The following is a 14,407-nucleotide window of genomic DNA, read 5'->3' on the forward strand; positions in this document are numbered from 1 at the left end:
CTACACGTGCTGCCCCAGCGCCAGACCCCGCAGAGCCCTGAGGGCCATGCCCGCCGCGCTGCGAGTGCGGGGAGCCCCGGGAGGCCGGCAGCCCCAGTCCCCTCCGCAGGCCCCTTCCCCCTTGCCCGTTAATCCAGCTCAGCTGAGGATGCCGAGGTCAGGCTCTGGCACGGAGAACCAGCGTCTTAAAGGGGAAGGTGTGCTCGCACCCACCCCGCTGGGAGCCCATCCCACCGGGGACCCTGCTTTTGGGTGTATGGAGGCACCGTTGGTTTGCCTGCTGTGTCCGGGCTCCCCACCGGAGCAGGGCAGCACTGAAGGGGCTGTGTTGGGGAGCCCAGGCTGAACGTGTCCCTCCTTCCCTCGTGCCTCCCCAGCACTGGGTGCCTGAGCCCTGCCACCTGCATTCCTGCTGCCCCTTAATGCCTTGGTGCCCGTGTCCATCCCTAAGCAGGGGAGAAAGGGGCCATTGTTCAGGGGCTTTGGGGGAAGAGCATGGGCTACGGGGAGCTCCACAGGGCTGGAGCAGGAGGAAAGGCTCCCTCTGCCTTCGGGCACCATGGGTGGCTGGAAGAGAGGCACTGCTGCCTGCACCCACGTCTTCCTTGCTCCAGGCAAGCCCCGGGGCATGGGTGCTCCTGGGCCTCTGGAGCCACACATGGGCAGGCTGCTCTGGCACCGGTGGCGGTTTCCCTCCCGCTACTGGAGCCACAGTCCTTTGTCTGCCCGCCCAGAGACAAGCACGTGTACACAGCGCTCTGTTCAAGCTAAAATTTATTCCTGCACGAGTCTCCCTTGTACGAGACACTTCCCACCCATCTTGCTTACACAGTAAACAAGCCACCTGCCAAGCAGCAACGCTGCCCCAGTCCGGTACCTGCCGCGGGCAGCCCCTCTATCCTGGCCTGCCCTCCCCTGAGCCCCACCGGGATGCCCTGGGCTGGGCGGGATGCTCATGGCGCGAGAGTGCTCAGCCTGTGCCCGCAGGGCCAGCGAGGGCGAAGCAGGACAGGTTGCTGGGTTGGATGTAGCTGCCTTGCGGGCTGGGATTGTGCTGGGTCGGGCCCATCTCTCCTCCCACTGCACCTCAGGCAAGGCAGGATGGGGAGAAGAATAAATTAGAGAAAAGGCTAAAAAGGCCACTGGCGTTCGCTAGCTGGAGGACAGAGCAGCAGGGTGGGTGGGGACGCGCATCCCCGGACACCCAGGGGGGCTTCTGATCACAGGGAGAAGAAAGCCCCAATTGCAGATGGTCCCGGAAAGCCACTGTCCTCCCCTCCCTCTCCTCTGCAGGACAGATGTTCCTGTGCAACCCCAATGGCCTCCCACTCCCCTAAATGGTTTAAGGCACCGTCGTATGAGGAGGCAGGTAAAAACCTACCCAAAGCATCCCCCGGCACAAGTCCCTGGAGAGCCAGGAAGTGGCAGGGTGCTCCAGGTTGAGTGAAGTCCACTATAAATACATATAAATTCCACAAAATGTTTTCCTCCTTTCTGTCCATGAGTCTGGGCCTGAACTCAGGCTGCTTTGAGGAGTGTGCATGGGGCAGCTGGTGGGGACGTGCTGCCTGAGATGGGATGGAGGCAACTGAAGGGCCGGGGTCCTTTGCCAGCAGGTTCGGAAGTGCTGGGAGGAGGCCGGGAGCAGTTCACGAATCCTCTGGGACGGCCAAGCAGAACGGGAGTGCCAAGAGGCCAGGAGGGATGTGGGAGGCTCTCCTGGGTCCCCAGCTCTGGGTGCTCCCCCAGGGGAGCAGAGGTCCTGGCTGAGCCAATGGGGCAGGCAGCCCCATGCCCGCAGAGTCCCTTGCTCAGTATTTTTATTACACACCAACAAAAAAAAAAAAAAAAAAAAGAAACTAAAATGTACCCCAAGGTAGAAACCAAATGCCAGTGACCAGGAGGCGCCTGAGCTGCCTGGGCCCTGCCCTGCCATGGGCTGCCCTCTTCAGTTCGGAGCTGGGGTGTCCTTGCCCGGGGTCTGCTCCTGGCCACCTCCAGCCTCCCGCTGCAGCCACCTCAGGGGCTCTCCTCTTCACCTCCCTCTTGCACCTGGGGGGCAAATGGCCGAAACCTGGAGGGGCTGGCTCTGAGGGGTGTCGCAGGGGGTCCCCAGGGAAGCAGGGCTGGCTACATGCGGGAGGACGGGCTGGCCAGCTCATAGAAGAGCAGGTAGGCATCGCTGCTGCGGACATGGCTGGATGACATCGGGGTAACACTGCGGAGATGGGGAGATGTGCTGTGAGCAATGGGGACGAGGCACCAGGATGCCCTGGGCAGGGTGTCCCTCCTCGCCCCGACCCTGCAGCCACCCGTCCCACGCTCAGCCTCACCGGGAGTCGTTGAAACTGTGCCACTCGCTGGAGACGGGGCTCTTGCAGTAGGCAGTGTAGTGTCCCCCCATGGTGGTGCCCGAGTGGTTGGAGACGGCGTAGAGGTTGTAAACAGCGTGGTCTGTGGGGAACAAGGGTGGTGCTCAGCCGTGCTGGCTGCTGACCCACTGCCCCCCAACATGCCAGCACGGAGCTAGGGCCAGGAGGGACTGGCACCCTGGATGTCTGTGGCTGCCACCCCCCATGCCTCTGCCCCCCGCCACACGCTGCAGCACCCTGGGGGGCATGAGGGACCCAGACGGGAGCCGCTGGGAGCCCAGGGCTAGGCTGGAGCCATGCAGGGCCCGGCACTCACTGCAGCTCTGCGAGGCAAACTCCCGGAGGTCCAGGTCCTTCAGTTGGAAGTTGACGAAGGTGGTGAGCTTGCTCGTTCGTATCCTGGCCTCCGAGAAGCGCTTCAGGTCTGGGGGGTCATGTCAAGGAGCCGAGGGACAAAGGGGAGCCCATGAGGAACTGCCTGCCCCCCCACCAGCACCCCCTGGCCCCGTCCCTCCGCCTGAAGGATACGAAGCACCAGGATCTTGGGGAACTTCTGGATGCTGAATTTCTTTGTGCACCTTGTCCTGGCTTTGCAGCGACAACATGTCTGTGGGAGACAAACAGCACAAGCAGGAGGGTGAGAGCAGAGGCCAGCCCCACTGGGCACCGAGCCCACAGTCCTGGCAACACAGGCATGGGAGAGAAAGGGGCCCAGCCTGCACTAAGGCAAGCCCACCTGCCCCCATGCCCCACGCCCCGTACCGGTTTCTCGTCCCCGTCCAGCACATCCTCTTTGGTGAAGAGCCGCAGGCAGTCCATGAGGGTCACCTCCCCATAGCCTTTCTGTGGGAGCACAGCGTGCGTCAGACACAGGGTGTGCAGGGCAGGGGGCCGGAGTCGGTGGGGACCCCTTACCTTGGGGATGGGCAGGGACAGGTCCCAGAAGGGGTCGAAGGCTGTGGAGCAGTAGCCGCACTCGCTGCAGGTCAGCGAACTCTTCAGCTGCCCAACGAAGAGGTCTGGTGGGGATGGGACAAAGCAGGGTGAGACCCCTGGTTCCCAGCCCTGCTCTCAGCCCAGCCCTGCCCTCCTCTCCTCCCCCCACGGCCCTGCTCACCACCAATGCGGCTGTCCTCCCTCTCCTGGTACCTCCGCCACATCTGGCGGCTCTTCTCGTCGTCACTGCAAGAGATGGGGAGACAGAGTGGTACTGAGTGTGGCCTGGGGGATGCCAGCCCCCACGCCCCAGCCCAGAGCGACCCACATGGTCACTGACCCTGGGCTGGGCTTGCAGGCAGTGAGCTCGTCCGTAGGGCTTGTCCACTGCCTCTGCCTCAGCCAGCACTTACGGGAGGTGGTCCAGGGTGTCTGTGCTGGCCCGTGGCCGCACCAGCACACGGTTCACCTCGCTGTGCAGCCCGTCGAGGAGGAACCGCAGGAACTCCTGTGCATCCTGCTGGCTGCAAGACACAGGGCACGGCTGGTAAGCAGTGGCAGGGGCTCAGCTCCCCCCTGCCACCCCCACACCGACACCCCTTACTTGTAGCCGACAAAGCGGGGGGCATATCTCTGGATCTGCGTCTTGAACTCGGAGGGGCTCACGCTGTCGTTGGGGGACGAGGTCCAGAGCAGCTGAATTAGCTTGGCAAACTCTGTGGGTAGAGAGGCAGGTCAGCAGCGCAGCTGGCCCTGGCCACCTCTGGTGGCATGGCATTGCCGTGCCCTCCAGGGGAGAGCTCAGCACCCCACTCCAGCGTCCCCATGGCCGGCCCCATGCCCTCTGGAGAGGGGACCCGATCCTCCCACTGGCTGGGCACCCACAGCACAGCACCTGCCCCAGCAAGGCTGGGGAGAAGCACTGACCTGTGGGTGGGGACACGGGGTGGCCCAGGGGAGCAAGGACATGCCGCAGGGACGTGCTGTGGGGACGTGCTGCGGGGACGTGCTGCAGGGAAACCCTGCAGGGTGCGGAGCCAGGGGCCGGTGACTGACGGTTACCTGACATGAGTGCGGTGCGCATGCGGCTGTTGTTGTTGAGGTCCCGCAGGTACTGGTTCTGCAGGCAGTAATCCCGCAGCTCCTTGGTGTTGCTCAGGCACTGCAGGATGGAGTTCATGAAGCACTGGAGGAGGCAGAAGAGAAAACCATGGCAACGGGAGGCAGAGGGAGGCAGGCGGTGGCAGGGGGACACCTGGGGCGGGTGGGCAGAGGATAGGGACGAAGCAGTGCAGAGCACAGGAACATCTTCCTCAGCCAGCATCGTCAGAAGCGGGGTACAGTGAGCTGCCGGGGTGAGAGTGTGGGTGCTGGGGGCGAGGCAAAGGGACAGGGCTCCCCACTGCTCCACGGACGTGCCCGCAGAAGAGCATGGTGTGAGCTGGGGCCACGCAGCCAGGTGCCTGGGTAAGCACTCACCGTATTGCCGAGGTTTCTCAGGCCGGTCAGCCCCTGCACCGCCTTGGAGCTCTGCAGAGAGAGGGAACAGGGCTGAGACAGTGCCCAGCACAGGCTGGCTGTGCCTGTGGGCAGCCCAGTGAGGCCACGGTGCCATGGGCATCCACATGGAGCAGACCCTTAAGTACAAGCAAATGCCCCATCCCCCTGTGGACATCACGGGCAGAGCCAGCACCGCAGCTGGTCTCTGCACCGGTTGCACACAGGACCATGGCCGAGGACCCAGTGGGAAGCCACGGCTGGCCTGCCCCATCCTGCTTGCCCGGCTGCTGCTGCTTGGCTCCCTGGCCCAGGACAATGTGCAGGGCTCAAAGGTCTCCCTGCCTGGTGACACTGCTGCCCCGTGCCCTGGGTGCATGCCAGCCACCTCTGCTGCCTCCCCTTGCCAGCCCTGTGCGCCGGGAAGCTGGGGGGTGGCAGAGCCCCATGCCTGGCCCACGGCTGCAGGAGGTGCATGGTGCCCCACTGCTGCCCACCTTGTCTATGCTGGGTGTGCCCTCCAGGATGCCCTGCACAAGCACAGCCCAGACTTTAGCACAGTTGTTTTGCAGGATAAAGTCCACCCAGGAAAGCGCAAGCCCAGCCCTGCGGCAGTCAGCCCAGGGGATGGGGCTGCGTGCCCAGCGGTGTCCTCCCAACTGCTCTCTGGCCTGGCTGTGCTGTGCCTGTGCCATGGGGCTCTTCCAGGTCCTCACGTAATTCCTGAGCCGGGCAGGCTCACACCAAGCAGAGATGGGCACAGGCAGCTGGGTGCTGGGGCCAGGAGGCATCGCTACTCTTTGCTGGAGAGACTGAGAGCGTGGAGGGGTCTGGGGGGCCACAGGGCTGCCCACCCCTCTCCCAGCATGGGGGACTGGGTGCTGGTGGGGACGAGTGGTGGGAGCCCAGGGGTCCTGCTCCCAGCCCTCCATGCAAGCCCAGCTCAGAGGGTAGTGGTGGGGCAAACCTCTCCGGAGCTGTGTCTGGAGCAGGGTCGGGGGGCCAACAGGGCTTTCAGGGTCAGACTGCTGATTGTGCCCCACCAGCTGACCAGGTTTTAAGGATCCTCAGGCAAACGCCCCAGCTGCCCACCCCAGGCACGAGGAGGGGGAGGAGGAGAGGAGGGGAGGGGGCCCAGCAGCTCCGAAATAGCAGCAGCTGGTGTGTATGTGGGAGGTGCTGAGCACCCAGCCCTGACAGCAGCCCAAAATAACCCAGATCCAGTTACACGTGCTCCTTAGCGATGGTGCAGGCATCACCCACCGCAGGGGGGACCAGCACCAGCAGGGACTCGGCCACCCTATGTGGGTGCACGCGGCTCTGCCGGACCGACTGGGTACCCTGTGTGCCATGCAAGTGCCCCGCTGCAGTGCCCAGCACACAGGGGTGTCCCCAGCCATGGATGGCCGTGGCGCTCAGTGCTGGGGGGTGGCTGTGCAAAAGTGCCAGGCAACCCCACCACTTAGCCCTGGGCAGGGACCCCCAGGCCGGGGGGCAGGCTCAGCCGGGCAAGGGGTGCCAGCAGGCTGTGGCAGGTCAGTGCCACACCACAGCTGGAGGAGCTGGCCTGGAGCTGGTCCCTGAGCAGATGGGGCCGAGCAGGCAGCAGGAGAGGTGGGTCTGTGTCCCAACAGCCTGCATCCCTTGAAGGTGCTGTCCCCCTGAGGGCTTGGTGCTTGTGTCCCCATGCCCATTGCAGGGAAGGTCACGGTGCCAGGGGGGGCAGCAGCAACTCCTGGGAGCTGCCCCAATGTGCCCCAGCCATCCCCACCAGGACGCTGCTTGTCCAGTTGCCCTGGTTGGGCAGCTCCTGCCGTGTGGCAGGAGGGACCAGAGTGTCCCGCAAATGTGGGTGCAAACCTCCTCATGGACCTGGCATTTGCCCACTGCCTGGCCAGGCCAGGACCTAGGCTGCCCTCCCATAGCCTGGAGCAACCCCAGGGGAGGGCTGGGGCGGGGTGGGGTGGGGGCCCATGTACTCCCATACCATGGCACAAGCCTGTGTGCACCGAGGTCTTATTTCCACCCCTGGTTTTCCCTCCCCTGGGTGACTCAACTCCAGCTAATCCCCCTTGCCCGTCCGGGGCTTTATCTAGGACACGGCGCTGCTCAGAGGCGGCGAAGGAGAGCTGGCTCACGCGGCGGCGGCTGGGGAGTCCCCGAGGCTGCACTGCAGGAGGGGGACAGGGGACAGGGGATGGGACAAGGGACAAGATCGGGACTGTCCTGCCCCATCCAGGTCTGCATGCCAAGTGCCTGTTGGGGCAGCAGGAGAGCTGGAGCAGCCAGACTTATGTAAGTGCCCAAACCCTGCCCTCCCTGCCGCTTGCCTCTCCCATCCTTGCAGGGGGAGATCTGCCCCAGCACTGTGGCTCTGGGGACAGCCAAGCTCAGTCCGGTGACACTGCCAAGGGGCTAGCATGGCCAGGAGCCCCTTCCTTGCAGTGGGCAGGCTGGGGCACAGGGACTCGGCCAAGGTCACCGCAGGGACAGGGCTGGGAGAGGGACCCAGGTGTTCTGACACATGCTTTCACCTGCTCCCTGCCCCTCCTGCAGGACACCGGGGCACCCCGGTCCCACAGCCAGCCGGGACGGGCACCCACCCCCAGGCACCCCATCCTCCGGCAAGGGGGATGCCGCAGGGTACCCCGTGCTCCCTGGCGAGGGCAGGGCCCCCCCCCCGCGCCCCCTTCTCTGCCCCCAAGCCAGAGGGCAGCGGCTGTGGGCAGCCGCAGGCCTCGTACCTTGGTCTTGTTGAGGACGAGCCCAACGAAGGTGGAGACCAGCAGGGACCCTGGCATGGAGGTGCGGGGACGCAGGTCCTTGTGAAGGTCGGGGAGCGCAGGGGGCTCCTCGGGCAGCGTCACTGTGTAGGAGTCCCTCATGATGGCCCTCGCGGGCACGGCGAGACGGCGAGGGCCAGCCGCAGATAGGGGGATGCCAGGGGGTGCCGGGTGGGCACCCCTCGCCTTGGGCCAGCTGAGGCCTGGGGCACAGGGTCAGGCGCCCAGCCTCACCGGCGCACCACCGTGCTCAGGCGTGCAGTGCCGGAGCCGGTGCCGGCTCTGGGGCTGACGGCACCTGAGCGGCTCTGACATCAAATGGGTGGAGAGGCGGCAGCCGGGCTCCGTGACGGCCAGCCCCCGCCGCACCGCGTGGTACAGCTGAGCTGTGAGCCAAGGGGGCCCGCGAGGGGCGGCTGTGCCTGTGGGCCACGCTCCTGGCACGCTGAGCCCGTGGCGGCGGCAGGGCCCCGGCACCGCGGGGCCTCTGGGGACGATGTGGGTAGCGCCCCGGTGCAGCCCTCTACCCCCTCCACCCTGTCAGCATGCCGCAGCCCAGCAGCTCTCGGCAGCGGTGCTCCCTGTGCTCCAGGGTGCCAGTCCCCCAACACCGGCACCACACTGGCATCCTGGCAGCAATAGGGCACTTAGTGCAAGGCAGCAGCCGGAGGAGCGCCTGCTCCCCCAGGGCTCCCCCATGCTCCCGGCTCCTGGGGACCAGGGCTGATGGGACTGGCTCCCTGGCCCCGGGCACGCTGTGCTGCCAGCACGGCGCTGGCCCAAGAGCTGGGTGGGTGCTTGGCAGACAGCGGGTCTGCCCCAGCCAGGGGTCACTCGCCAAAACTGGCTCGGTGAAACTGGGACACTCCCACAGCATGTGGGTGCATGGGGTGCCTATACCCAGAGAGGGGCTGAGGGGTGTCTGAGAGGGTTGTGGGGCTCCCGGACATGTGCCTTCCCTGCAGAGCCAGTGCCGGGCTCCCAAGCAGTGCCATTTTGGGGGAATTGAGCAACAGCAGACAGTGCATAACCCCCTCTTTGGGGGATGCATTGGCACTGAGCTCAGAGGGTATTTCAGTGCCTTGCTTCCTTTGCTGGGGAAAAACTCCCCCCAAATCCTGTGTGGAGCAAAGACCCCATCTGGTGTCTCCCCTCTGAGCACTGGGTAAACTGAGGCACAGGGCTCTGGCTCTTCTCCTACAGCAAGGGCAGATGCGGAGGCTGGCAGGGAGCCCGGGTGTCCTGCGTCCCAGTCCTGCGTCTCCCTCTGCTTCACCCCTCTGACCGCAGCAGGGTGAGCAACGGAGGCTTGCGACTGCTGTGCGTGCCCAGGTGTCTTACCCGCCCGCTCAGGGAAATTTCCATGGGCAACCAAGGCAGGGAGTGCAGTCGGGCTGCTCTGAGGACAGCCAGAGCCTCCAGCCTCACTGAGGGGGCTGGAGGCACCGAGCAGAGGCTGCTTTCCTCCCATGCCAGCCCCCACCAATACACCCCCAGCCAGAGCCAGTGGCTGCTGTTTGAATCCTAATTGCTGCAGATGCAGCCTCCCCTGTCCGCGGCACAAGCTCTGCACAGCCAGTGAAGGGGCTGACTGGGGGGGAGGGAGGGAGACTATTTTTGGCACCAGCAAAAATATCTGAGGAGGCATCTTGCAGCGTTATTCATCTGCAGGGCCAGGGCTTTTTGCATCACAACAGGATGCTTGTCGTAATCCCCGCTTGCGTGTGTGCGCATGTGTATATATATACACACCCCGCCGTGTGTACGGTGTACACACGCAGGGACACAGCATGCACACGGGGGTGCACACCCCACCAGCCTTGCGCAGACAGCGTGGGTGCCCTGCTACGCATTTCCACAGCCCCTGCAGGTCGCATCCTGGGCCCCGGGGCCATGGCACAACTCCCCAGTGTGTGTACTGCTGTACCAGCGCTGTGCACGCCAGCCAGGGCTCCCGCCACCCTGCCCTGCAGCGCGGTGGGTGGCCTGGGGGCAGGATTTGCCCCGGTGCACAGCCTGCCTCAAGCACTGTGCAGGGTGCTGGTGCAGCACTCTCCCTGGGGATGCACCGTGCCGGCAGAGCTGGTTCCACGGCAAGAGGGGTGGCGTTCAGCCACATCCCCTGCTGAACCTCATGCCCTGGTGACATCGGGCACCCTGGGCCAAGGACCAAATTCCCCTCCAGCCAGAACGGCACGCAGGCTCTTAGGACAAGGCCAGAGCAGGAGAGAGAAGGGGAGCCCCAGTGGGATGGCATCACTCAGAGCCAGCTCCCTGCCCTCAGCTGTCCCCTCTGCAGTGGTGACCTTCTGCCACGGGCAGAGGTTGCCACAGGCCCGGTTGGCACCATGAAGGCAGGCAGGGCCAGGACTGGCTGCAGGCCAGAGACGTCAGCTGCTCAGGATGGGACTGTGGAGAGCTGCCGGCGATTTTGTGGGTGGCCCTGGCCTTCTGACCCTATGTTCACCCAGGGTGGTTAATGGGGCGGCACAGCTCCGGTCCTGCCCCCCGCCAGCCTGCCCTTCCCGGGAGCCAGCACGGCCCTGCGCGAAGCCGGCGGCTCAGCAGGCACGGCCACTCACTGCAGCTGCATGCGCCTCCCTTTGCCCTGCGGGATGGTAAACTGAGGCGCAAAATGGTGGTGTGGGTAGGAACAAATGTGGGCACCCTTGCCTCCTGGCTGCAGACTCCTCTGGATGGTGGTTTGTGTGGTGCAGAGGCAGGAGGCGGCTGGGGAAGAAGGGATGAGAAGAGGCACTGAGCCAGCCCCGCCATGCCCTGGCTCCTGTGGGAGCGGGTGCTGCTGGCACTGCCCTCAGGGCTGGGTAATGGGGCAGAACCGATGGCAGCGCCGGGGCTGCAACATGCACTTGTTTCCGGCACCTGGCACGACTGCAGGCACCCAAGTCTGTTTTATGATCGGTACATTTGCTTCCCGGCTTGGGAAAGGGAGGAAAAAAAGCACAGGAGTGGAAAATAGCAGGTGGGCCCATCAAAGCACCAAGGAAACCTAAGCCAGTGTCACCAATCCAGCCTCCCCGCCTGCCCCGGCACGGGTGCCTGCCCCAGCACCCTGTGCCAGCTGCCAAGCCCTGCTCACCTTTGCCACCCATCAGCCCTGGCTGGAAAGCCCCCAGCTGCATTCGCATGCTGACCACAGGGCTGCAGTTTGGGAATAGCGCAGCCCCTGCTGCCCCATGGCCATCCCATGGCAGCAGGCTGGCACCCACCTCGGAGCAGTGTGTGGGCACCTGGGGGTGCGGACCCCTGCCCTAGCAGTGGTGGCAAGGGCTTTAGTGAGCGCCCGTGGCTGGCAGTGGCTGCTGGGTCCCACCTCGGTCCCCCCCACCAGGACCTGGTGTGGGAGGGGGAGGCAGGAATTCCCTTCCACAGCACCACTCCTCCACTCGCCCAGGCCCCCCGACCTGCTCCCTCGCCCCAGGGCTGGTTGGGCACAGGGGGTCCGACACCAGGGCAGGGTACTGCTGGCACTGCATGTGGTGCAGCTGGTTCTGGTCTGGAGGGTGCTGGGGAAGGGGCAGGCGAGATGCTGGCAGCGGGCTGCGATGCTGCACCCCCTCCATTGCCCCTGCTCCCATGCCTGGGGGCTCAGGTGGGTGTTTAAAACCTGGGTGAGTGCCAGGGAGAGGGAAGAGGGGAGCCAGCCCTTCCAGGGATGGCTCCAGAGAGACAGGGGGGAGACCTTTCCCGCTGAGCCCCAGCTGCAGGCACGTGGTGGGCAGGAGGCCGCCTCTCCTCCCTACCCCATGCCTCTGGCTGTGCCTCCTCAGCCCAAGGGCATGGGCCAGACCTCCAGGCTGCTCCCACAGCCCTTTTCCCAGGCCCTTGGGCACAGGGAGGGATGTGGGGGCACCGGCTGGAAAGGGAAAGAGCTTCCTCTCCTGCTCGCAGGGAAGCGGGAAACAATTCCCCAGCCCTTACCCTCCCAGTTTGGTGGATGACGGTGGGACAGAGCCGCAGAGAAGCAAAGGGCAGGTCAGACCCTGTGCCGGGGCAGACTGCCCTCCACCATGAGTGAATGAAGGCTGACTGGAAAGAGAGCGGGAGACAATGTGGGCAGAGCCTGACCAGATCTTGGAAGGAAACCTGAGTGGAAAATTACCAGGCTGCTCCCCTGCACGCCCGAGCCGGGCTGCATGTGTGATGCCTGCTCCTGGCCTGGGCTGAGGCTCAGGGGATGGTGCCGCATTGATTGATACCTGGGGCACCGAGTGCCTGCCACCACGTGTGATGCTGTATAGAGCAGCCACTGCCATGGAGAAACTGCTGCTTCCCTGGCTGCCACAGACCATGCTGGGGCTGGGGCACAGGGCCCCAAGATGGCAGCAATAGACCATGCCAGGGATCAGGCATCACAGGGCACCAGTGAAAAACCTGACTGGCAGCTGGGTACCAAGTCACTGTGTCAGAGCCAGCACCAGCCAAACCAGCCTTCCCAGCTGGGTGTCTCCAGCAGGGCGAGTGCCCAGCCCAGTCCTGTCACCTTCTCTAGCTGACATGAGGCAGCAGGAAACCCTCTTTGGCCCCATACTGGGCCAGGACCGGGAGGGAGCAGAGGGCAGGGGGTGTGGGCGCAGTCAGCTGTGTGGGGACACAGTGCACGGTGTGCACCCGTGCAGGTTTGCACGCATGGGGGTATGAGTTTGCTTGCATCTGCCATCACCTGCTGTCACACACACATGCAGAAAGGTACAGCGCACACACTCCTGCCAGCACATGGGCACCTTTAGCCGCAAGGCACCCGTGGGGAGCCCTGTGACCTGTGCTCCCAGCAGCGCAGGCAGTGAGGAGCACAGCCCCACAGAGGACACCTGCCTGCCTGCACATGGCTGTCTCAGCAGCTCTGGCCCAGGACTGCTGTGCCAGCAAGGGCGGCTTGAAGGGTCAGCAGCAGCCCTGTGTGGCACAGATGCAGAAACTGAGGCACAGAGCAACACACCGAGATTCCCAGGGAGAGCACGCAAGGTGCCTCGGACTCCCTGGCTCAGCACAAGCAGACATGGCCCACATACGCCACCACAGCACAGCCTTGTCCCCCACCCCCAGCAGGCGCCACGTACCGTGGGGTCCCGGGTGGGCATGTCGCAGTAGCCATCATTCCTCTCGCAGGGCTGGCTGGCACAGCGGGTGCCCGAGGGCAGCAGAACAGAGCCGAGGGCAGCCTGTGAGGGGCTGAGGGGACGCGTGGGGAGGCTGCCATCGCTGCTTTTCCTCCCGTAGCTCTCCAGGTAGCTGTGGACATAGTCGGAGTGCGCGGCAGCCTGGTAGAGACCCTGCAGGGCACCAAGCTCCTGGCGGCCCCGGGTGCTGAGGGGGCCAGGTGTGGGCGCGTAGGTGCTGTCCGAGGCGTGCAGCCCCGAAAAATCCCGTGCCAGGTCCGAGTGGCTGATGGATTTGCGACGGCTGAGAGGCGCTGAGGTGGGCAGGTAGCCCGGGGGGCTGCTGGGGGCCCCCGTGAAGGTGTAGCATGCACCCCCGCTCAGCCTACCACCGGGCGGCCGGAGCTGGGTGCGGATGTACGTGGGGCTCAGGCGGATGCTGGAGTCGGAGTACAGGGGCAGCCGGCTGCTGTCATAGCCACTGGTTGGGGACAGCCCCGTGTGGTGGTACCGGGGGGAGGTGAGGTAGCTGGCTTTGAAGCCGATTTTGTCGCTGTCTGCATAGGACGTGGCCAAGGTGGATCCATAGGAGGTGTAGGAGCTGTAGCCACTGGGGACCTTGCTGTAGGTGGTCTCAGCATAGCGGGATGAGTCGACGTACCGCTTGAGGGTGGAGGAGAGCTGGGACATGCTGGAGGCTGGGGCTCAACAGGCTCTCCTGGAGGCATCGACTGCAAGAGAAGAGCCCAGGGGTCAGCTTCCACGGGCCATGGTCAGCACAATGGGGTGCCCACCACCAGCACCCACACAGTAGCTCGCTGGCTCCTGCCTTGCCTGGAGACCCTGGGAGGGGTGGGCAGGCAACAGCGGGAACCCAGGGGATGAAGGGTGCATGGGGAGCTGTGGGGTGCAGTGTAGCCATGGGTCCTGCCACCTGCCAGCCCTCCTGGAGAGCCTGGGACAGCAGGGCCTCGCTGGCACTGGCACTGCCACCCATGTGCCTTTGGGCACCTCGTACCACAGAAGGGAGCCCCGGGGCACAGCTGGAGGCACCCGGCATCCCAGCATCCACAGTCACCGAAGCCAAGGGACTGCAGCGGACACCTCTGCCCCAGCCCTGGCATCCTTGCCACACTGTCCTGTGGCTGTCCCACTCTTGGGGCTGGGGAGATGTCCCCAGTGCTACTGCAGATGGGAGGTAGTTGCCTGGTCACAGTCACGATGCTTAGGCCCAGCTCTGGCTGAGATAGGCAGGTGGGATGGACTGATCCAGCCAGCCCAGCACCTTCCCCTGGTTGTTCAGAGTGAGCACCAGGGCTTGGCAGGGGGCTGGCATTTCCAGCTCGCTGCTAACACACACCCCATGTGGCTGAGAGGGAAATTGAGACAAGGTCAGGAATTCAGCGCAGGAGTCCTTGCCATCCATCCCTGCTCCTCGCTTGGTGTCCGGCACCAGGCAGTGGGTGAAGACCTCGGTGCAGCCACAACCACCCAGGGGCCTTGGGGGGACTGTGGGGACAGCTAGAGATCCCTTCATTGCAGGGGCCTGGCCACCCAAGCAGCCTGCCCATCTCCCTGCCACAGCTGAGCCTTACTAGCCTCCCATCAGTTATTCAAGCCGACGCGAGTCCTCCCAGTGAGGCAGCTGCTGTGCCCCCGCCAGCCGGGCAGAGCCAGCCTGTAGGGGTGGGTGACAGCC

The 14,407-nt window shown here is 64.8% G+C and overlaps 1 protein-coding gene across 3 annotated transcripts; it reads right to left on the reverse strand.

Annotated features, from left to right (window-relative positions):
* Positions 1–1,875: 1,875 nt before the first annotated feature.
* USP2 (ubiquitin specific peptidase 2) lies at positions 1,876–13,398 on the reverse strand. Of its 3 annotated transcripts, XM_050910953.1 has the most exons (14): positions 12,730–13,398; positions 11,854–11,908; positions 5,135–5,162; positions 4,788–4,836; positions 4,371–4,494; positions 3,913–4,024; positions 3,722–3,832; positions 3,490–3,554; positions 3,288–3,391; positions 3,135–3,215; positions 2,901–2,979; positions 2,689–2,796; positions 2,334–2,454; positions 1,876–2,218 (listed from the first exon to the last, which is right to left on the reverse strand). In XM_050910953.1, exons 1-14 carry the CDS (start codon positions 13,396–13,398, stop codon positions 2,131–2,133), a joined length of 1,794 nt encoding a protein of 597 aa, XP_050766910.1. In that variant the 3' UTR covers positions 1,876–2,130. The 3 variants fall into 3 exon arrangements, with proteins under 3 accessions (XP_050766910.1, XP_050766909.1, XP_050766911.1); XM_050910952.1 differs by lacking the exons at positions 5,135–5,162; positions 11,854–11,908 and having other exon boundaries at positions 4,788–4,838; positions 12,670–13,398; XM_050910954.1 differs by lacking the exons at positions 5,135–5,162; positions 11,854–11,908; positions 12,730–13,398 and adding an exon at positions 7,550–7,690 and having other exon boundaries at positions 4,788–4,838.
* Positions 13,399–14,407: the final 1,009 nt, after the last annotated feature.

This window comes from Gymnogyps californianus, chromosome 25 (genome assembly GCF_018139145.2).
Source record: "Gymnogyps californianus isolate 813 chromosome 25, ASM1813914v2, whole genome shotgun sequence".
Taxonomy (NCBI): domain Eukaryota; kingdom Metazoa; phylum Chordata; class Aves; order Accipitriformes; family Cathartidae; genus Gymnogyps; species Gymnogyps californianus.

Excerpts from the sequence above, each read along its gene's own strand:
- USP2 (XM_050910953.1), bottom strand. The coding sequence starts at position 13,398 with ATGTCCCAGCTCTCCTCCACCCTCAAGCGGTACGTCGACTCATCCCGC. Across the intron at positions 4,025-4,370 it reads GCGCACCGCACTCATGTCAG|AGTTTGCCAAGCTAATTCAG; the intron begins GTAACCGTCAGT and ends CTCTACCCACAG. Across the intron at positions 3,216-3,287 it reads TGTCCCTGCCCATCCCCAAG|AAAGGCTATGGGGAGGTGAC; the intron begins GTAAGGGGTCCC and ends GTGCTCCCACAG.